This window comes from Taeniopygia guttata, chromosome 1A (genome assembly GCF_048771995.1).
Source record: "Taeniopygia guttata chromosome 1A, bTaeGut7.mat, whole genome shotgun sequence".
Lineage (NCBI taxonomy): Eukaryota > Metazoa > Chordata > Aves > Passeriformes > Estrildidae > Taeniopygia > Taeniopygia guttata.
The window spans coordinates 45,583,751-45,606,019 of record NC_133025.1 but is presented as its reverse complement, the minus strand read 5'-3'; the positions used below and the strand labels follow the sequence as shown (position 1 = coordinate 45,606,019).

At 38.2% G+C, this 22,269-nt stretch overlaps 1 protein-coding gene across 3 annotated transcripts in view; it reads left to right on the top strand.

Moving 5' to 3' along the window:
* Window positions 1-4,529: 4,529 nt before the first annotated feature.
* The window catches only part of BLTP3B (bridge-like lipid transfer protein family member 3B), a 47,389-nt gene continuing 29,649 nt past the window's right edge, over window positions 4,530-22,269 (top strand). The window contains exons 1-5 of one of the 3 annotated variants that reach the window (XM_072923256.1): window positions 4,533-4,745; window positions 11,806-11,952; window positions 17,637-17,799; window positions 18,898-18,936; window positions 21,381-21,472. In XM_072923256.1, coding sequence (XP_072779357.1) covers window positions 11,930-11,952; window positions 17,637-17,799; window positions 18,898-18,936; window positions 21,381-21,472 — 317 coding nt within the window. In that variant the 5' untranslated portion in view covers window positions 4,533-4,745; window positions 11,806-11,929. Of the gene's footprint in view, window positions 4,746-11,805; window positions 11,953-17,636; window positions 17,800-18,897; window positions 18,937-21,380; window positions 21,473-22,269 lie in introns of all 3 variants that reach the window. The other 2 variants (XM_012569113.5, XM_072923257.1) reach the window with 2 other exon arrangements.

The window sequence follows — 22,269 nt, the reverse complement described above, 5'->3', positions numbered from 1 at the left end:
CTGTTCCTGACCAGTTTTTGCTTTACTGAAATCTGTGTAATACAGCAGCATATACCTTTATAGAATCACAGAACCATAAAACAGGACCAGGTGGAAGGGCACTGAAAGATCATTTGGTACAACCTTTTGTAGTAAAGGGAACCATGATGAGATAATCTAACATCCTGTCCAACACCATCTTGAAAACCTGCAGTGGGAACTCCCTGAGAGAGGTTTTTGCAGTGGTTGGTTGTTCTCACTGGGCAGAAGTTCACTATTTCAAAATGAAAGCTTTCCTGTTACAGCTTGACACTTATTGCCTTTCATCTTATGAAGAGAGAGCCTCCATTACTGTAGCCACTCTGTAAGTACCACAATACTGTGATAAGGTCTCCCCAGGCTTCTCCGGGCAGAAAAAAAGGAAGTTCTTCAGTCCTTCTTCAGGGTGTGTTCTTGAGCCTTTGATCATCTTTATGGCCTTAATTTGGATACTCTCCGGTTGTCCACAATTTTTTTTGAATCTGCTGGGAGCAGAACTGGACACAATACTCCAGGTGTGGCCTGAAATGCATCAAGCAGGGTGGGATGATCAAGTTTCTGTCCCTGCTAGCAATGCCCCTGTGGATGCAACCCAGGATCTGCTTTGTGCTCCTTGCCGCAGTGGTGCACTGCTAAGTCCAGTTCAGCCTGGTGTCCACCCAGAGCCCCAGGCCCTTTTCCACAAGGGTGTTTCTGTGCCACACAGCTGTGAGCCTGCACTGGGCTCTGTGGGTATGTCATCTCAGGTGCAGCACCTTGCACTTGTCTTGTTGATGAATTTTGATCTATTTATATGTTTTACTTACCATCACTAGTTCCTTCGTTGTATTCCAGCAAAACAGAGCATTACAGTTTTGTATTTGTGTGTAATTGACTTTCCTTAACTTAAAAATAACTGTTACTCTATATGATGACTCTTCTCCCTAACAAGTATGAAATAGCTTTCCGTGAGCCAGGATGTTAATTGGAACACATGACAATCTGCTTTTAGACAAATCCTCTTTATGTGCTTGTGAAGGAAGTGTGTCTTAAGGACAGCTTCCTTAATCCTGACCGTAGCAGATACATGGTTTGATTCTTGAGAAGAGGTCACAGGAATTATCAAAAGACCGTTTTTCAAGTTCAGGATCTCCTGGGTGCTTTTTAAAGAACACTGTAGGTTGTTTTCCTTCTTTGCCTACTGATAAGTATACTCATAGTAAATTTTGGGTTTGTAATTAAAATCCAAAATACACAAAACATAGAACAGTAATAAATTTATTAGGTATTCAGTGTTAAAGACAAACATAAAATACTACTCTTAAAATTGCATAACTTTTATCTTTTTACAAAAGTTCTTAGAATAACTGTTTAGATTCAGAAAGTCCTAATATGTATTGCTAACTTTTGCCTTGTGAAAATAAAAGTGAAAGCCAGAATTTAGTAAATTACTGTTTCCCTTCTAAATACTATATCCAGCTCTATGAAGCTTCATCTGTTACCATCCAATGACTTGTGTTGGATTTTGAGTTACTTTTGCTTTGTTCCTTTTTTTTTTTTTTCTAGGATGTAGGACAAGTGCCAGGCGTTTGTTTACTTAGATTTATATTAAGTGGTTGATATACATAAATATTTCCAATCTCTTCAAACTAAAGTTGGTGTATTTACTGTCACTGCTACTTGAGGGCAATTCATACGTATTTATTGAGATTGTTTACACATTCACCCATTTATTCCAACGGCACTTCTGATAAGACTTTCTGTTGTCATTGGAGTATGTAACACAGACCAAGTCAGCCACACAGCAAGGACACATAAAGAGGACTTTCAAAAGTCCATGTGGTAGCAAACCTTGTACATTGCCCCTTACAATAGTGAGAATTGCTATTTTGTGATGCTCTTTGAATAATGGTCTGTCAGACTATTTAAGTCTTGCATATCTGCATTTGAAGACACACCATTATCTTTTGTATTATCCATAAGAAGGGATGCCAGATTTCTCATTCTGCAAGTATGATACTGAAACTTAGCTCAAATTTAGTTTATTCTCTTACTACATCTCCTATTGCTTTATTTAATGGGAAAAACAATTTTTGTTTTAAATTCTGTGACCTTCATGTTTCTGAAGTTGCTTGAGCTCAAGTTGGTTTTGGTTTTTCCTCTCAACTCCATTCCAGGTTTTACAGTTAAGAAATCCCCATGAACACATGAAACTGTGAGAGAGTCAAACTTACCCTGCAAAACCTCTACAAAGCACAGGTGCTTTTTGGCTCCAGTCTGTGGCAACTGAATTACTGCAGAATTACTGAACGGTGCCAAGTACAGAACTTCCAGGTTGTTTAGAAAGATATCCTCGAGGAAAAAGTTACTGCACCAGGATAACAGCAGGGGGTTGTTATCCTGGACTTCGCATCAATGAACAGCAAGCACTCTATGTACCCGTATTTGGGTGATGGTGAAGGGCAGAGTGGTGGCTGAGATGACTGCCTGATGGAAAACTGTACATCCATGGCTTCTTGGGTGTTCTTTTGAATTCACCAATTCTGTTGTGTTCACAAATAGGCCCTAAAAATACCTATGGCAAATATAAGACAATTTTTTTCTCTGAGATCATTTCAGCACCCTGGATGTGCTCACAAGTGGGGTTCTTTCTTAGTGACATGAGTGCCAGCTGCTCCAAGAGGGAGAGAATCCAGGAGCTAGGAGGAATACTGTGGCAGGGCCTTGCTAGCCAGGGCCTGTCCCACCACCCCCAGCCAGGGAGCAAGGCAGACAGGCATGGGAGTGGAGCCCAGAGCCCAGGTTATCAAGCAAATGTGACAATGAAGCAGGTGGAGCATCAAGCACATAAGACAATCCTCAGGTCACAATCAGATCAGGACTGGTGGGATTACAAGGACCAGACATAGTCTGGGGATCACCATGCAAGTTCATGGTGACTGGGAAGGTCTGAAATCAACATGGAAAGTTGGTGCCCTTCTAATTGCCTTCTGGGTGAGGAGGGTGTGGTGTGTGGTGGGTGTTATCTGTGCATTTTCCCCTCTTCCTCCACACAATATGCTCCAGGACATGGGGATACAACATGAGGTCACAACTCAGATCAATGCTCCTGTACAGAAATATTTCTGATCTTCAGTTCTGACATCAGTGAGGAGTTTCAGGACTTCCCCTGTTCTTCCAGAGCTATGCTTGCAGGACACTTGAACGAGAACACATGGCATGTGTCCTGCTTTCCTTGCCCCTTGTATTTTCTCTCTTGATGAGAAGCTGACCCATCGTGATGATGAATATTGCTTCTCCATGATACTGGTAGACTTTTTCCTTTAGAAAACTGAATGTAAAACAGGCATAAAAGTGTTAGCTTCATACACAGCTCATTCTTGCTTTATAAATCTCCTTAAGAATATAATGAGGTCAGTATTACACAACTGACTGATTTTTAAATGTCTGGAAAAATCAATTGAAAATTTTCATCTCCTGACCTATTTTTTCTATTACTGCTTCATATTTCTGACTTAAAGGTCCTTAGGGTTTTGGTTCATCACTTTTAAATTATTAATGTTATGTATATGAGAAGCAGAGAAAATAGTATCTGATGTCTTTCCTCTGCAGCTCAAAATCTATTACAGAGGCCTCTTAGTTTTCTGACTGATAGTTTTTTCTTTTTCCAGTTAATATTTTTAGGGTACTTGGTTACCCAACAATTCTTCCAGATACCTTTTATGAATGAGGGAGTGCTAGGGGAAAAGGGTTACAAAACCCTGTTTGGATGAACAAAACTAATACAAGACATTAATTTCTTAACTGACTTGGAGATTTTACTACAGCATGAGAGGCTATTCTCTCAAAAGTAAAATAACTCATAGGCTGTATACTTGTCACAGATACCCCGCAAAATGTTAGCATCTGAGGGATAACCTGATTTTACAAGTCTCTGGGTTTGAGCAATTCGGGTATAGGATATTTGTGTGTGTGTTTGTGTGTGTGTGTGTGTGTGTGTGTGTATACATGTGAATTTCTTGCCATAGCATTGTAAGTTTCTGTCAGTGAGCTCTTTATCTTATCTAGCTCTGTTCCTTTCCTGCGGTGCTGCAGAAGCTGCAGCTGTCCTGTCTTTGGGCTTGGCCGAGGTCAGGCCCAGGCAAAGGTGTGATGCTGTTGGGACTGGCTCCACAAACGGGAGAGGGATGGAGCCACAGGCGGGAGAGGGATGAAGCCACACGCTTCCGGAATTTTGGAGATGGGAAGGCTGAAAAGGGATGAAAGAAACAGCTGGCGGAAGAGAGCGGGGCAAAGGTGGGCGGTGGGGCTGAGACGGGCAGAGGCTTAGGGCGCTGAATGGGGACGGAGATGCTGAGCAGGCGGACAGGGGCTCTGCGAACAAGCGAAGGGCGGAGGCGCCAGTGCCCTTGCCCGTGGCCCCACGAGTGCCGTGCGCCCGCCCCTGCACCTGTGCCGGCGCCGCTCCGCCCGCCCGAGCGCCGCTCTCCGCGCGGGGCGGGGGCCGCGGGCCGTCCCGCCCCGTCTCGCCGCCGTCACCAGGCGATGCTGCGGCCAAGATGGCGCCGGGCGTCGAGTGAGCGCGAGTGGGGATAGCGGCTCCGCTCCCGGCGCTCTCCCCACCGCGGGCAGGGGCGGGCGCAGGGATGAGGCGCGTTCCTGGTCCCGGCTGGTCGTCGTGAGGGGCGCGGGCAGGCAGACACCATGGCGGGGATTATCAAGAAGCAGATCCTGAAGCATCTCTCCAGGTCAGTGGGGTGCGGTGCACCGGGCAGGCTGAGGCGGTGCAGGGAGGGGGCGACTGCGGGTCCTTGTCCCGGTGAGCGACCCTCGGTCTGGGCGCTGGGCGGAGCGACCGGGTCCATTCTGCGCGCAGAAGGGGGACTGAAGACGCCTCCTCGCAGTGATTTGGAAGCCGAGGAGGTGGCTGGGTGCTCGTGTGGGGCTGTCCGGCGGCCACAGCCGCTTAGCTGGCCCTTGGCCCCGGTTTCTTTGCCCGGAGCCCGGCGGCGCAGGCGGGGAGGGGGCTCGGTCTGCCTGGCGCAGGAGGGAGTCACCGAGTGAGTCACCGCCGGGCTCCGGCCGCCTCCCCGCCGGGCTGGCGGTGCCCGCCCCCGCTGCCCGAGGTGTGCGGGGGGCAGAGAACGGGGGAGACCCGACCCTGGTGATTCCCGGGCGGCGGGGGCGAGCGGCAGCCGCCGCGGTGCGCTGGCTGGCCGGGGCTGGGGCAGCTCGGCCCGTGTCCTTGCGGCTCCGCTCGTCAGCTCCTGAGACACCGGGCAGGGGAGGCCGGGCGGCAGAAAGGTGCACGCGGAGAGAGGAAAATATGTTCGTGATTTTCTGGGTTACTGAAGTAATGTCTAAGGTGCCTCACGGCCTCAAACCGAACAAACAACCCTCTTGTAAATTTCTGAGCTGTCAATGTCCTGTGCTTGAAAGATGGAGAAATCGCAGAAAGTACACAATCTGTTTCTTACAGTTTTAAAAAGCCGCATCAGGTTTCTTCCATTTTCTAAAGAGGCAAAAACCTGTTAGGTACTTGATCTGTCATAATACCATAGCCTTGCTAATTCTTCAGCGCTTACTTGTATATCTTAAAAAAATACAACCTGAAATACTTCAATTTTTTTTCCTTCCAAAATGTTCTATTCCACCTTTGGGTATTTTTTCTGAAAAGTGTTTATAGAGAAAATCAAATAAAATGGAGTGACATATTGTCATTTGACTAATCTGTTGTTGATGCATACGGAGAACATAATTCTCATTCCAAATCCTTTGATATCTATCTGCTGAATGTGATGTATGGAGCACTGGTAAAATAATTTTTCTTCTCAGCCCTGCTCATGAGTTATGTAGCAGGGAATGCTGACAAAGAAATCTTTTCTTCACATGAAAATGACAGAGCACTGTGAGACTGGAAATGCAACAAGAAGATGTCATCATCCTTGAGTTAGTTTTCAAATCAGCTGTATGCTTGTTATAGCTGGATTAGTATCTTGTTTCCTATAGTGATATGTAGCAAGCTGTACGGAAAGAGAAGCGAGCTCTAGTCTCTGTGCTACAGGTTAACTCTAAAATGTGTCTAGGATCTAGGCATGAATAAAATGGGTTGGTTTTTGTCCAGTTTTTCAAATGTGTAGCTGAATAGATTAGGACTAAGTACTTTGTCATGTTGGTAAATTTGTGATTCCTCTCTTGTGTGTTGTGATAATGCTTACTCAACAAGGCTCTGTCAAATGATTATGACAGATTTTATCACTTCTGGAAAGCTTATGGGATATATCCAGTGGTCTGTGGCTTGCAAGTTGAACTTGATGCTCATAATCCATACTATTCAAAGAGTGTATTTGAAACCTAAAATGTAGACAGTATTATTAAGCCCCTTCTTATGGGTGTTCTTTATTACGTGTTCAGATAATATCTTTACTACCTGCAGAACAGGTGTTTCAGTGGTTTCAGAAGTTGTTTACCCAGGAAAACAGAATTCAAGTGACATGAGCTTAAATTTCAGGACCTTGATTTTTCAGCAAAAATTATAAAAGTATTAATTCGGGATTTTTATTGATAAGTTTTGTAATAATGTGACTAAGTAGCCAAATATATAAAGAATTTCCTGTACTAGAGAGAATGCCAAAGGATGCTTTCACTTTTTACTCTTACTATAAAAGTTACTGTTCTGCAGTTTTCATAGTTTCTTGAAACTGCTGCCTGCTTGTCATCTTAAACTAAGCAGGTATTAGTGACAGAATTAAAAAGTATAGTGGAAAAAATTACTCTCTTATCTTGATTTATTTTCATTTTTGAATATTTTATTTCCCATTATGTTTGAACAAAGATATGAATTTGTACCTTAAGTTACAGAGAAGTACTTTGATTTTTTGCCACAAACCACATAACTGTTGAGGTTGGAAGGGATCTTTAGATCTTGTCCAGCTTCCCAAATCATTGATTTGGCAATGTTTGCCATGAAGATTACTGCAATACCTGTTAATCATGTGTTTACTCTTTTTCCTGTCTAGGTACTGTATTTGCAAATTTTGGAGCACTGTGTCATTCAGCAGTGCAGTTTCCATTTAGCATTTCACTGTGCTCTTTTAGATGAACTGATAATGGACACTGGTGTAGAAGGAGCCTCATCATTCTACATTTGTTAGACAGTGGAAATTTTACATAGGTGTGAGTCTTTAAAGTCTGAGAACAAGAAGATGACCTAAACTACATTTTGAAACGGTTTTGATATCCAAATTAGTTTTTAATTTATAAAGGGTTTTTTTGTTGCTGTGTTACAGTTTAAGAGCAGTGAAGGTAACAAAGTTTATTTTATTCCATTTGTAACAAGTCTTTATCTCATGTCAGGACGTGGTGATGAGTTTTTTGCTTTTTCAGTCTTTTAAAATTTTAAAAAATGTCCTCTATGTTCAACATGCATTGTTCTTTTCCAAGGGTGTAGTAGAAAATGAGAAGGAGGGAAGGGGTAGGAAAAAATTATGTCTGTTTTTGTTGTACTTCACATTATGTGGTGCTTGGTGTAGGATAGGAAACTAAATGTATCAACTAAACTGAAGAGATGAGTTTGCCATTTGGAGGCATGAAATTTTGACCTCTCCATGTTGTGTTAGGTGTGGTTTTACTGAATGCAATTGATGGAGTGTCTTATTTCATATGTACCCTAAAATGAAACAAGTGTCTGGATAGCAGCATCATTCTTTACGAAGGTAGGAAAGATACACCATCCCTAGGGGAAGCCTGCTCTGTATTGTTGGGATCACTTGTATTGTAAAGGTCCTCCCAAGTGAACCGAAACTTGTCTTGTATCTTCATTTGTGCTGTTATGTATTTTTAGTGGTGACAGATTTCTTGTTGAACAGCACCTTTTTTATTGCAGGATTTTCTGTTCCGTGATCTGCTTTGATGATTGCAGATACCCTTCAGCATTCCTTCTTTTTTCTCAGACTTGATGGACAAGTGTATAAAACAATGGTGTTAAAGATTTCCAATAGGAATCTAGATTGCCCTGTGCAAGTTCACTGTGGGGTTACTGTAATACTGTCTCTGTTTGTGAGGGGATCATCTCCGTGGCAGGGGTTTCAGTCTAGGGTTTTTTGGATGGGAGGTACATACAGACATCAGGTATTACTAGCTCAGACTTACTTGTATAAGGGTATTTTCAGGTGTTTTTTAGTTTTGGCTTTTAGTCTCATTGAAATTCCCTTTCTAGTTAATGAGCAATCTGAGTCTTCTGTGTATTTGCATGATCCATGTCTTTCTTTGAAAAACAGTTTTGTTTAACACGTATGTGCGAGAAGCTTGAAGGCAAGCTTATAAACTTTGCCTGTCTGATAAATAGCCACATTCAGTATGACAATCTTCATTTCAATTGATATTAACTCTTAAGTTTATTAATGATAACACATAGTTCAACTTAAAAAGTTACCACTTGCATCTTACTCAGTATTTTCCACAAAGAAAACAGTAAGAGGTTTTAAAGTGTTCGGTATGGCAGAAGTTTTCAGTTGTGTCATTAGTTAATGTTCTGTATAAACTTAGACCTTTGCTTTTGCTTATCTGAATCAATAGATGTGAACATACTAAGATTTCAATAGAAGAAAATTGCAGTGAGTTTTGTGACAATTGTTTTCATCTCATAGTTAGGAAGTAATTCTAAAGCTCATATGAAGAGTGGTTGTACTTAGAATAGCACCCTAATTGTATGAATATCAGGAATCAGCTGGTACTGATATAAACAATGATATCCTACATCATCTGGTACAACTGATATGTATCCTACTGAAGTATTAGCCCTGCATATTGACCTGCTTTTACGCCAGTCAGACATACCTGATTGGTGAGGAATTTTGTCCTTCAAAAAGACCTGAGGTGTCTTCTTTTAGAGCGAAGCAGTGTAATGCCTTTATTGGGCTAGAATGGACTGTTTCCTTGCTGAAAGTAAATGACCAAAATTGTTTGGATGAACTTTGAAAATTCAGATAGTAGCAAAATAAGTAGATTTTTGCTTATTTTCAGTTTTGTGTATTCTATTTCTGTGTCACTTGGGTTTTTTGAAAGTTATCCAATTCCTTTAGCCAGCCAAAGAACACAAAGTGTGTACTTTCTGCTTCTTTCTTTGCTTGTACTAATTTTGCAGAGTGTATGCTAGGTGACTGACTTTATTGGCTTGTGTAGTATGTGAGAAAATTGCAAAACATAATGTAGATATAGCAATTTCTGTTGTTCTAAATGAGTCTGTATTGTATCTGAATGCTTGCAGAAAATGTTAACATTATGTCTGTCTTAAATGCAACACCTAGGGAAGAATGAGCTTAAAAAGCTACAGGTAGTAAAGCAGAACTGCTTGAAACAGCAGGCAAGAAGGAGAAAGAGCAGTTTAAAATTTAACTGTAATCCTGTATTTCTTAAATTCTCTTATGTTTGAAAATCAATACTTTTAGTATTTAAGTGGAGACTTTATGCCAACAATTTCTTCTGTGTGAATGTGTTGATGTGTTGTTAATGTTCTGATGAGCATGAAGGAATCAATAAATGCTTTTAAAACAGAAATAAAAAACTTTCACTCACTTCTGTTTTTGTTAGTAGCTTCATGCATCATATTGCATTTTAAGATTCTGTAATAGAACATCTTCCAAAATTCAAACTGAAATTGCTGTGATGCTTTATAAAATCATACATGTATACATTTTGGAGATAAATGAGCAGTAATGCATTTTCTGGAAAAATTCTTAATCATTACCTTTATTAATATTTGATATTAAATCTTGTGTTACTTCTCAGAAAGATCTCTTAAGCTTTCAGTAACATTTGGATTAATAAAATAAACTCACAGAATTTGACTTGTCCTTTTCAGTTTGTTTTACGTTATTTTTGCAAATCTATTATAAATCTAAATGCTAATTCTACAGACATTGTATTTGTATAATTAAAGTAATGCTGAAGCTTTGTTGAAGTCAGACAACTCTTGTGCATACATAATAAAAACTAATACATTTGCACAATCAAGAGGAATTAATCAGCAGCATTTTAGTTGTATGTGATAATTTTCTTTAAAGAGTTCTCAGAATACTAATAAGTTTCACAGTGAAAATGATCTTGAAGATTGCTCTGTTCAAGTATCTGACACACTAATATGAAGTATTTCATGGGGAAAAAAAGATATTTAAATAAAGCCTGTAAGGAATTAAATTGTCTCTTAAGGTCAAGTGATTATGGAGTATGTAACTAGCCCACAGTTACATTTTTTTGGTTGAAATTTGTTATTTCTCCAGCCAAAGCCTTAGTGTTTTGAGGTTTTTTTTTTAATATTGAAGCAGAATAAAAGTTGGTACTAAATAACACCAAGAATGAGAGGTGCTTTTGAAAGTGTCTTGCTTAACTTTTTTGCTACCAGAAGATTGGATGAAGGAGATCAGATAACTTCTGATGAGACATTAATGGAATTATAAAAGCTTAGGCAAAGTGATTTATTTCACAGTTTTTTTTGCAAATCGTGAGAATAATTGCTAATAAGTAATTACTCAATTATATCAAGAGTATCTTGGGTTTGGCCACTTGCACAACAACCCAGGTTTCTCAATCCAGCAACTCCTGTAGAAGTGCACCTTTGTGGAGCTGGTGCTAACCACGGTTCAGATCTCCTCATTGTCTTCTTTTTTGATAAGGAAACACAGGAGTGGAAAGAGTTCCAGCTAGGCTGTGCTTTTTAGTTCTTCCAGCCTCCCCTGGATGTATGAGCCTTTCTGGAAGGAGAATGTCCCCAGCACAGATTTCGTGGCAGCTCTGCCATGCATCTTTACCATTTAGCTTGAGAGCCCCAGAGTTTTGGGGTTTTTTTTACTTCAGAGGCTTTTGACTCCCAAGAAAGCAACACTTGTATCCAGCTACCCAGAAATCTGAAAGTGTTTGCCTACTTCAGAAACAGTTTTCATATTGTAGTTTCTTTCATTACTGGAGGTCTGGAGACTTGAGAAGAATAATAATTTGTAACTAGGTATCTGTTATTCGCTTTAGTGATAAATCTCTTAAATTCTGCTCTGATATCCCAACAAATTGCCTAGCAAGGTCATTGTACAAATGTTTGGGTTTTGTTGCACCCAAAAGGGTGAAAGTGTAGAAATGAATTATATTTAAGCCAAGGTACCTCTTTGAAATGAAGACAGTTAGTAGAGAACTTTTTTTGAGGAGCTTATTGTACTAAAATTTCATAGCCTGCAAAATGAGACCATCAAATGTGTGGAGGTCTTTGTAGCACCATCCCAAATGCAAAAACAAATTCAGAAGTCCCATTCCCTTACATCTCTAGAGAGTCAGGTTTCTTTAGTGTGAATTTTGAATAGCTGAGGTTGAGACACTGTAAATAGGAGCAAATAATGTGAGAAATCTCAGGCTAGGCAAAACAAAACTGAAAAGTTGTCTCTCATTTTAAAATGAAATAAAACCCTTCTATGCTGCATCTTTGGGCTATCTTCTTCCTCATTTCCCAAATGTATTTACTGAGTATCTCTGAAACGACTTGGCTACATTATATAGATATTTTCTGCATGATTAAATTTTTTTCATAAGCTGTTTATATAAACAGGACTCCAGTACTGTAGTATCGGGCAGAAAGGGATACTCTCCCAGGAATCTAGTGTTTTACACAGGTCTGTTTCCTTTTTAACTCTGTAGTGTCATGATGTGTAACAAACTGTTGTAACTGCAGTTATCTTCAGCTAAAACTCTCTTACATTATTGTATCACTCCTTCTTCCCTTTGAACTTGATCCCTTGTGTGTCCCCTGTGTCCCGTTCCCTGCAGCGATCCCAGCTGGCTCTGGTGGAGATTGGTTTGCTGTGAATATCCTTACTACCAAAATGAGTACCAGAAGCTTCTCAGAAGCCGTGGCAACTGACCACTTGCTTTCACCAGGAATAGGGGCCTTATGTCTGAATACCTTGCCCTCAGGTAACTTTCCCTCTCCCACCTTTGTAGAGTAAATGTAAGAGGTGGTGTGTATTTCTATAAATTCAGGAGTGAAGTGAGCTCTATAAAATGTTACTAGGGTTTCCACTACTATTTCTTTTTGTAATTTAAAATTATGCAAAAAAAAAATTGTTTGTATGCAGCTGTGTGTTTTGGATTCTTTGGGATTTTTGTAAGTCTTAAACTAAATTTGGGGTTGTGAACTAAATCAGCAATCCCATTATAAATATAGCTTGATGTGTATTTTCTAAATGTAATCTGCGTATTTCCCAATATCTTTAGGCTGTATGACGTTTACTGTTTATTATATGCATCTACTTAATTCCTTTTCATTACTTGTTGTGTATTAGGTCTGTATTGACATACTTGAAGGATCAGTCAGCTCTTTAACTAGTTTACAGAAGAAAGTGACTGATTTTGTTTTTTTAAAATGAAAATAATTATTGTAGTTAATATCAAAAGATATTATTTTGTTGTGAGATCTGATCAATTAGTATTAAAAAAAGATACCTGCTAATGTCATATAAATAAATGATACCATTTCAAAAAAGCAGGTATTGTTATGCTTTTACACTATATCATTATTTCCTGATTTAAATTTCTGAAGTTATTTTTCATCAAATGGCTTTTTTTTGCATTAGATACAGAACATTGTATTTTAAGTGGTATTTAATAGTTATCAAGTATAAGCAAATTAAGGTAGTTTTTTTGCTGCCTGCAATGGGGAAGTTGTAGATACATTGCCACATATTGTTTGATATATTCAGGATTTTATATTATCTTGTACTCAATGTATCATTAATGCATGACATGTATAGTCATGTTTGAATAAATTTATTTGGGTTTGATCATATTGGCCTTTTCTCTGCTTGATGTGAAAAGACTCATGTAATAGAAAAGATTAATATTGGTTTGTGTGAGGGTTTATCATCAATGAAAGGTAAATTGCTTGAGCAGTGTTTTACTTGCAACATGATTATCATTTGTGCAGTGCAAGCTCCTCATTTATGCACAGTGCTTGGCTGTGTCTGCGCAGATCTGCTTCATGACACATAATTAGATAATAACCATTGGTGACAGCAGCTGTCTCAGTTTCTGCCTGTACCCAAAAAGCAAGCAATAGAGCTTTTCTAAATGAAAACAAAATAATTTCCTATATGTGTTATTACAGAATTAACTAGGGAAAGCATGATGTACTTGGTGAGGATTTGAGTATTTGAGAAAGTGTAACAGGTCTTGAAGCAAGTAGGAGTATGCTAAGATGTCTTTAGGAAGTCACCTGGAGTGAGAATTTTTCCTGAAGTCCTTCTATGTTGTGATGAAATGGAAGCAATTATTTGGAAAGTATCAGCAAAACAGATGTATTATTCAGGGCTCCTGGTGGTGTGACACTGCTCCAGATGTGTTGCACAAATACGGGTTGCTTGTTGGGCCGATTAATTAGTGATTTCCCTGGAAAGGAAGTTTAGTCCTTAGACTATGATAGGGCAAAAAGCATAATAACTGTTAGGTGCTTGAGGTCTTGTATAGTAGCCTGAAAAGTCCCACTTGAAGTTGTAGGGTTGTAGGTGCTATTTTGGATTTGTCCAGTGTGCTATAACTCATGACCAGCCCGAGAGCAGTAGGTCCAGGCTGGGTAAACAAGGAAATGCCCTGTTCTGCTTCAGAGGGTTGGCCTATGAGCACTTTCACAAAGTGCTTTGCAGCAGGTGATGCAGATCCTCTCCGTGCTGGACATCCTACAGGCCATGGAGGGCTCTCCATCTTGCACTCAGACACCAAGTGCATACCTGATAATTCTGCATATGTTTGAGGTGAGATTAGATAAAGCATGTAGGCACTTGTGTGGAGTGGCCACAATACTGATAGGTAAAGGAGTGATACCTTTCTTGTGTACAAATTGATGTTGGAGGGTGTAAGAGGGTGCCAGTTGGGTGTCACATATAGTGTGAGGGGTGTACTTGATGGAGCCAGTTACTTAAAATCAGCTAGGGTTTGTGGTGTTACGCTGGATGAGAGGAACTCAATTGTAACAGTATACACTGTTGATCCCAACACTTTTTTTCCTGTGGGAAATTTGACAGAGTTAGTTCTATTCCTCTTCTATACTTGAAGTCCTAAAGTTTGAAGTGGTATAGTGAGCTGAATGGTGGTAGATCCCCTCCATTCTGTTACTTAGAGTCATGGGAAGGAAACATCTTCCTGAGAAACTCAATTGAAAAAGACCATTTTTATTGTTTTAGAAATAGTGTAATATTCCTTAGTGATCAAATAACATGGTTCAGCCAGGTGAAACAGTAAAAAAAAAAGTTCTCTTCGTGTTCCATTTCTGCTGTTCTGATATTGATCCAAGTTGCCAGTGCATAGCAGGTCATGCTTCCCTTTTTCAAAGCTTGTTGTTTAAGCAGTTTGAGTTCATAACAAGGAGATAAGCAAAACTTGTGGCACATACTGTGATTTAATAATTTGTCATGATTAGAGAATACCTTTAGAGTCATATCACTGAGGAATTTTTATTTAAAAAGGAGAGAAGGCCTGGTAGACCTGGGGAAAACAGTTCTATATTCAGGAGATGTGCAAAACAGCTGAGAATCTGTCTCCAAATGTGATCCAAACTTCTCTTTTTTCTCTACTAAATCCGCAGGTTGGAGTTTCTGTTGTCAAACTTGACAAGGCACCTGGTATTTGCTCCAGAGCATTGCTCTAAGCTTCATGTGGTTTGTGGCCTTCTGTGAACAAACCATAAGCTTGTGGCTTCATAAAAGTGTTTTCCCATCTTCTCTGCCTGTTTTGGGGTTTTTTTGGTTTTCAACTTCTTGACCATCTTCTCTGCCACCATGGTGGAGCTCAAAGCCTGTGGTGTTACCAAAAAACCCCTAGAAAATAAATATTTTAGGCAAGGAAATAAATGCATCTTTTATGTCGGTGTTATTTTAGAGGGAACGAACGGAAAGAACTGTTGTGGTCCTGACAAAATACATTGATTGTAACTTACTCCTCTTTAATACTGCACTGTTACTGTACAGTCTTTTATGCTTTTCACAAAACTCTTAGTCTGTACTTTGTAAATTGAGGTTGAACCATCTATCTGTAACTGCATAGGAATATTTAGTGCATCTGTGTGTAGATGTACCCAAAGGAGCTATGTCAGGCAGCTTGTGATATTGACAAATTCATATTTCTGGATTCTTGCATTTAAACTGTAAATATTTACAGCATTATTCTACTTATGAAATTCAATATTAAAGCTGTATTGAAATGACATAGTAATTCAAACCTCAGATATGTTTTGAGAAAGGAAGTGTAGTTTGTAAAACTGAGACTCAATTGTGAAAACAATTATGCTAAGAATATCTTCTCACAGCTCACCTGTTGAGAGTTTCCTTCCATGACTTTTGACATGAAGGGTACAGTCTTAACAGGCAGAGATCCTCTTATGTCTGTCTCTTCTGAATGAAGCAGTACTTGGAGCACTTTCCCTTTCACTGACTGCAAGAGAAGAAATGAATTCAAAGCAACACTCTTGGAAGAATTAAAAAAAATCTATACAGAAAAAGTGATGGTCCTTCTTGAATTTTTTTCCGTCTTTCTGCTCCCTGTTGAGAGAAACTGGCTTCTGTTTTGTTTGTTTGAAGGATATTGAAAGTAACGCAAAAATGTTGCCATTCTCCTCCTTAAGGGTATTTTGGTGTCTTTCTTGCTCTGAAATTTGAAAACTTCTTTCTGTAGGTCCTGTGTGTTTCACTGTGATGTGTCTGCAGCTGTGACCCAAGATCATACTTAGATCTCTCTCCAAGCTGATAGGCATTTCTGGGGTGGCTGAACGACAGGGAACTCTGAGGGCGACTTCTTTCACAGAGCATGAATCTCAGGAGACTTGTGTGTACCTGTGTGTGTGTAATGGCAGAATAGTTTTGCATTTGCTGTGTTAATGTGACTTTAAAATGACACCAGTTTGTAATTCTTATGTTGACCCTTACGTAGAAAGTCAAGAGTGAGAGGTAATACCAGGTGACTGAAAACACTCAATGGCTGCTTTTTATCTTCTAGGAATTTTGTACTACCTGAGTCAGATGAGACTTTGCAATAGTTTCTGAGATAGGAAGTTTTATATTTTGCAGTTATTGATAGGTTATTTTAATGAGGAAGGATATTTAGCTCTTCTCATTATTCTTTCCTGTTGGAAGTAAGAAAAAAGGGTAACCAGAAAACAAAATAATTCAAGTCCTTTATTCCCCTCATAATGTTTCTAAACAGATCATTTTGAAGTACATTAGTTGCCAAGGAAAATGCATTTATCAATAGCCTTATTTCAATATATTTTTAGTACTAAAATTATGAAACTATTATTTACTGATTAAATCTCATTGCTTGTGGATAATTTATGACTGTAAGCAATACAATAACAACTGCAGCACTTCTGTCATAAGAAATATATCTAGTATTATTTGCAAATACTTGTATTTTGTCAGGCTATGTAAATGTATATTCAAAGCTAACCATCCTGGGAATGGAGGAATGGAGTTGGGGAGTTGAACTCAAAAAATGCCTTCTCTGTTTTAAGGTGTACTTGCAAACTCTTAAGAGGAAAAGCTTGCCGACCCTCTTCATCTTCTTCTACCATCTCCTCCAGTATCACACCCAATGAGGACCTTGTAGTTCAGTTAGAAGTTGCTCTCTTGAATGGAAAGGAAGTGCTGGAATTGCACCTCCTGAGGCATTGCTGCAGGGTGATATTCCATCATTGAGGACAGACAAACCCCTTTGCTCCCTGCCTGGAGAATGGCAGCACAAGGAGATTATGGTGGGAAAAGTCACGAAGCGTATTGCCAACAGCAGTATTTTCTACTACCTAATCTTAGAAAACTATTCTAAGCAGAATAGTTCATGAACAGAAACAATTTTTCATGGCAGATTGAAAGTGTGGTAAAAGTTCTTAGCTTATGGTAGATACAGTGCTACAGCTGTTGGTTTGAAGGTAGAGAACCCATGGGCTCTGTCATATTGTCTCACAAGGATGCGGAGTACCATTTGACACAGTCACACAGATTGTTTTATTTTATCAGCAAATCCTAGTGCATTTGAAATATAAAGTAATTTATATGTACACTTTTAAATAGTGACACATTTACCATATGGATATCATTTTGGGCTTTTAAGTTTTCATCCAATATATACCTCATGCTGCTATGTGTGTGTATGTGTATTTCTAATTTGTCATTAGATTCAATGGCTGAATCTAATTAATATTGTAAATAAAAGTTTTTTATTGCAAGATTTTAACTGTATATATAAAAAAATACTGCTTATAACAGTAATTTTAGGGGTTTGGGATTTTTTCTCCTTTAAAAAAATTAAAGACTGAAACAGATTAAATTCTAATAAATAGTTCAATAGTATGAGTCAAGGTTCATTTGTTATTCTGGGTGACAGAAAAATTAGAAGATATCTCACAATATATTTTTGTTTATATATTTATAAATTGAGCTAATGGGATGAAAAAAAATAGAGAGACAAATCAATTCTATCATACCATTTCTTTCCTGAGTGAAATTTATCAAAGATTTCTTCACACCCAGACCATTGCTTTAAGTTAAATTGTCACTGATATGCAGGATAACTTTGATTGTTTTATATGTATTTACTTAAGCTGTGTTTGTTTTTAGGTTCACCAAAAATCTGTCACCTGACAAGATCAACCTGAGCACATTAAAGGGGGAAGGTCAGCTGACCAATTTAGAGTTGGATCAAGAGGTACTCCAGAACATGCTGGATCTTCCAACATGGCTGGCTATAAACAAGGTGTTTTGTAATAAAGCATCCATTCGGGTGAGTGTTTTATTGTTCTGGAATGGTAATAAACCAAATCTTTTTTCTTTTCATTTTGTTTTTGTAAACTTTCAAGCAACTTTGTATTAGTAGGAGATTGTGATAAGTGCTTGATAAAATTTTAAAGAACAACCAAGATTTTATTAACAAAAATTTCTTCTTTATTTTTTGTTTCTTATGTGATGACATAAAATACATCTGGAAATAATGAAAATAAGAGTAATTACTTTTAATTTTTTTCCTTCCTAAGTAGAATTCATTCCTGCATGTTTTGAAAATGTGGCAGAAGTAAAAGTTTATATTTGTCTGTGGTACTTAGTTTATCATAATTTTAATTTTCTGTGTGTTCTCTCTTCACTCCTCTTCATTTATTGCTTTCCCTCTTGTTCTGTTCCTGTTTCCAAAAACACCTTTCAGAGTGCTTCTGATGTCTGTGGCAAATATGGGAAACACAGTAACTCTAGTAGATGCTGCATTTTTAGTCATTGTGGCTGCTAATAATTGAAACAATGAATATCAGCTGTATCACATTTTATGAACGTGGGATTAAGAAATGAAGTATGGCTTGTACTTGACTGAAGTTACAATTTGGTTAAACATTAACAGCTCCTTAGATTTTTGGTAGGGTTTGTTTATGGTTTTTTTGGTGTTCTTTCTTTGATTTTTTTTTCCGACTATGAGAGATTGTCCTGATTTTTCTAAATACAATGAACTTGATGTTTTGTTACAGGCATACAATCAGTTGTAGGTCAACAAAGGAAATGTATCTTTTCTTTCCTTTTAAAGGAAATAATGTGTAAGGCAGTGATGCTTTTTCTGATGCTTGACAACCCACGGTTAAAGAGACAGATTCTACTTTGTTCCTCTGTTTTTCTGCTCAGTGATAAGTAAATTTTGAAGTTCAAAGTTTTTAACACCTAGTGTGTGCATAAAGTTACTATATAGTATGTTCAGATGAGCTTAATATTTTGAAAGTACTATTATGCTGAGTTCAGAAGTTAGAAATATAATTTGCATGCCTAAAACACATTCTGTGTGATTTATTTTACTGTATTTTTTAATATTTAATTTGCTTTAGAGTAGTGTTTTCTCTTGCAGATACCATGGACAAAATTGAAAACACATCCCATCTCTTTGGTGAGTTCTGAAATATACTGTGTGTAGCAGAATCTATATCAAATATTTATATAGTTCTCTTGATGTGATTCTAGAAGTAACTGAAATATTAACAGGCCTTTACTAAGTGTCCTCTGGGTAGCAGCAGATCAAGGCAAAATGCCTTAATGTTTTCCTTGGTAGGTTTATTTTCTTAATCTGTGGCTTCAATGTAATCACTGTAGTGTTTGATCGTTAGCTCATTTCTGTCACCTTTTTAGTCTTTGCATGTTAATTTGGGTTTATCTGAAGGGTAGTTATTTGTCCAACCAACCCCTTTTACAAGTTCCTGCCTTTCTTTTGGAGCTGTCTTTTCTGGGACTTTGAGTTCTATGTCTGTACTTTACATAGTGATCTCAGCTATAGCATGTTTGACACACATAGCATTTATAGGGTTTTTGTAACCACATAGGGTTCAGCCTGGATATAAATAGAGAGTAAAATGTGTAAATAGGACTCAACAACAATTAGAAGTCACATTAGTTCTTGCATTTGCTTTCCTTTGTTCTTTATTTTTAAATATACTAACAATTGTGGTAACACCAGAAGTAATTTATTTGATGGCTAGCAAACTTTCTCAATTGCATTTGCATAAGAGTGAGTATTCCTTTAGCTGTCATGTTTCCCAGTCTTGCAGTGAATGTGCTTGTAATTCCTACATTCTGAATCAGACTTGGGAAAGACATGTTGTTTTAAATTATTGATGCACTTGCTAATGACCCAGTTGGAATGTATTTATGTCTGTACTGCTTCTTCCTGACGCCCAGAGCTTAAAGTCTGGTATTGCCAAGGTGGGATGATTCAACCTCTTGGCTGTGAGATGCAACTGCCAAATTAGGAAATGGGTTTAAGCTCTGCTATTCTTAAACATGGCACACTTTGACCTGTGGTAGCAAGGTGCTGTTTGCTTTGCTCCTGTTGAACTTACATTAACATCCTTTGAGGCTAAGATAACTTTCAAAGTAACCTTTTTTAAATAAAGGTGTCCTTGAGCAAGTGCATTAAATATGTAACATAAGTTCACTATTCAATGCTAGATTGTACAACAGCCTTTTTGATTTCTAAAGGAAAGTGAATTCAGTTGCCCAAGTGCTGAACCTCAGCCATTCATTACATCACTGAGCTTCTGGTATTTTGGCAGGGATCAGGAGAGGGGATACTTTTGCTCCTGAGACTTGAATTAAGTTGAAATAGCATCCTCTTTTAGCACAGCTTACTGGATAACTAGAACCCACTTGTCTAGCCAAAGGGACTTTCACTGTGCTGAGTTGTCCTTTGTGAGAATCAGTCTGTTGACATAGTGACACGCTGTTTGTTCATGACCCAGTTCTGGTTTTATATGATAAATAGGATAGTTTTCAGGAGTGATTTTGGGCCCCAAGGATGATCTGCAGCAGTTTTTACTCTATCCAAGTACAGAAGTTGCCAGTGAGAAAAGACATAGATCTGTATCCAGGCATTCTTCATTACCTCTTTTTTATACCGTGCAATCCCCTTGAATCTGTGTCCTACTGTTCTGTGCAGTAGTCATATAGTAAAGGGAATTTTTAAAAGAGTAGTCAAACATCCAAAACTGTTAGGATAACTAGGAGAAATCTTGGCTTCCCCCCATCATCCTCAAACCAAAGGATTGGGTTTTTCTTGATTTTTATTCTCTGTTGTTTTCAAGGCACGATATCATTGAGACAGCTAAAAAACAATTTTAATATGTCCAAATCTACTGTTAGCAGCCATTGCTTCCCTTTAAGCATCAAAATACTTGATGCTTAAAGTGAAGGATAAATAAATCCAGACTAGGCAGTTCATTAATTTTTTGGTTGTAGTCAGGTTTTCATGGATAAGATTAGCACAGAAAAATGTTGTGTAAGCAGATTATGACAACAAGCATGATTAACACAATATCATAACAATCTAGTAGCTAAGGCAGGTTGAATAATGAAAAATCTAAAATTGAGGACAAAGGGGTTTTTGGTGTTTTTCTGACCTAAGACCATAAATGAGGGAATTCAGAAGGGGTGGTAGAAATTTATAATTAGACAGGGAAAAAAATCTTAACTGCTGTGCTTTGAATTAAGTATTTCATTAAAAGAACAGCCATATAGAAAGAAAATTCAGATAACTACACATTAAAGCATGTCCATTTTGAAATGTGATTTTTGAAAATGTATGTTTTGGATAAATAATATTCAGGGATCAAGAATTTCATTATACAGTATTTGATTGGGTATGTGTGTTAGAACCCACAAAAAAAAAAAAGTTTAAAAAAGATAATTCTAGTGCATTACAAACGTTTGTGTAAAAATTGACATGGTAGGAAATGTCTTATGTATATTTCAGAAAAAGTTCTCAAGTTCTTTATATGTCATCTATTTACTTTGTTACCTCTAGGGTCTCCAATGTTTTTTTGCTTTGTTTTGTTTTTCAAGTCCTTGGATAAAGTTGTAATGGAAATGAGCACATGTGAAGAGCCACGTGCCCCCAATGGACCCTCTCCTATAGCAACTGCATCCGGGCAGAGGTCAGTGATGGTACTTACATGTAATTGGTCAAAAAAAGGTTTGGTATTATATAAAACAGATTGACTGCAAATTTTCAGAAGTATATAGGGTTGCAGCCTGCCATTTCCATCTCCTCCAAAATTTTATTTCATTGCTTGTATGTGAAGTAGTGTAGTGGTAATGGAGCTATTCAGACCCAAGCCTTGAGAGAAGATGTGAACTAGATATAGAGCTTGCAAGGTACGTTTCATATGGGTGGAGCTGCTATGTCAGATATTTACTGAGTTTAATTGATACTAAGATTTTTAAAAATGAATGATATCTTGCCTTCATCCATTTGGGAAAATACATATAATGTTTATGTGGGTTTTAAAAATTTTTCTTTTTTATTTGTTTTGTCTAAACAGTTTTAAGGGTTGTTTGTTAGAGCAGTATTTTAAAGTTCTATTTCCTTAATATAATAATAATCAGCTGATTCTTACTGAGAGATTTCATGTACACTGTGTAGCCCAAAACTTAAGCAATTTGGTGGGACAACACAGCATTACATCAGTGATTTTTGTCTCTCTACACCCCAGTAATTTCCTTTACATGGAACTCAAAACATTTTTCCATGGCCATAGGGACCTATATACAGAGAAATAAATTTGATGATACAATATTTTTTTTTGTGGTAACATCTATGCAATGTGTAGAGGTAGTCCATGGGCCTCTGTGTCTCCTAAAGCATAGTTTGAAAACCACAGCCACAGAGATTTTGTGTAGAATGAAATTTGAAAAAGGAAAAGGAATGACAAACCACACAAGTTTTGGTTTT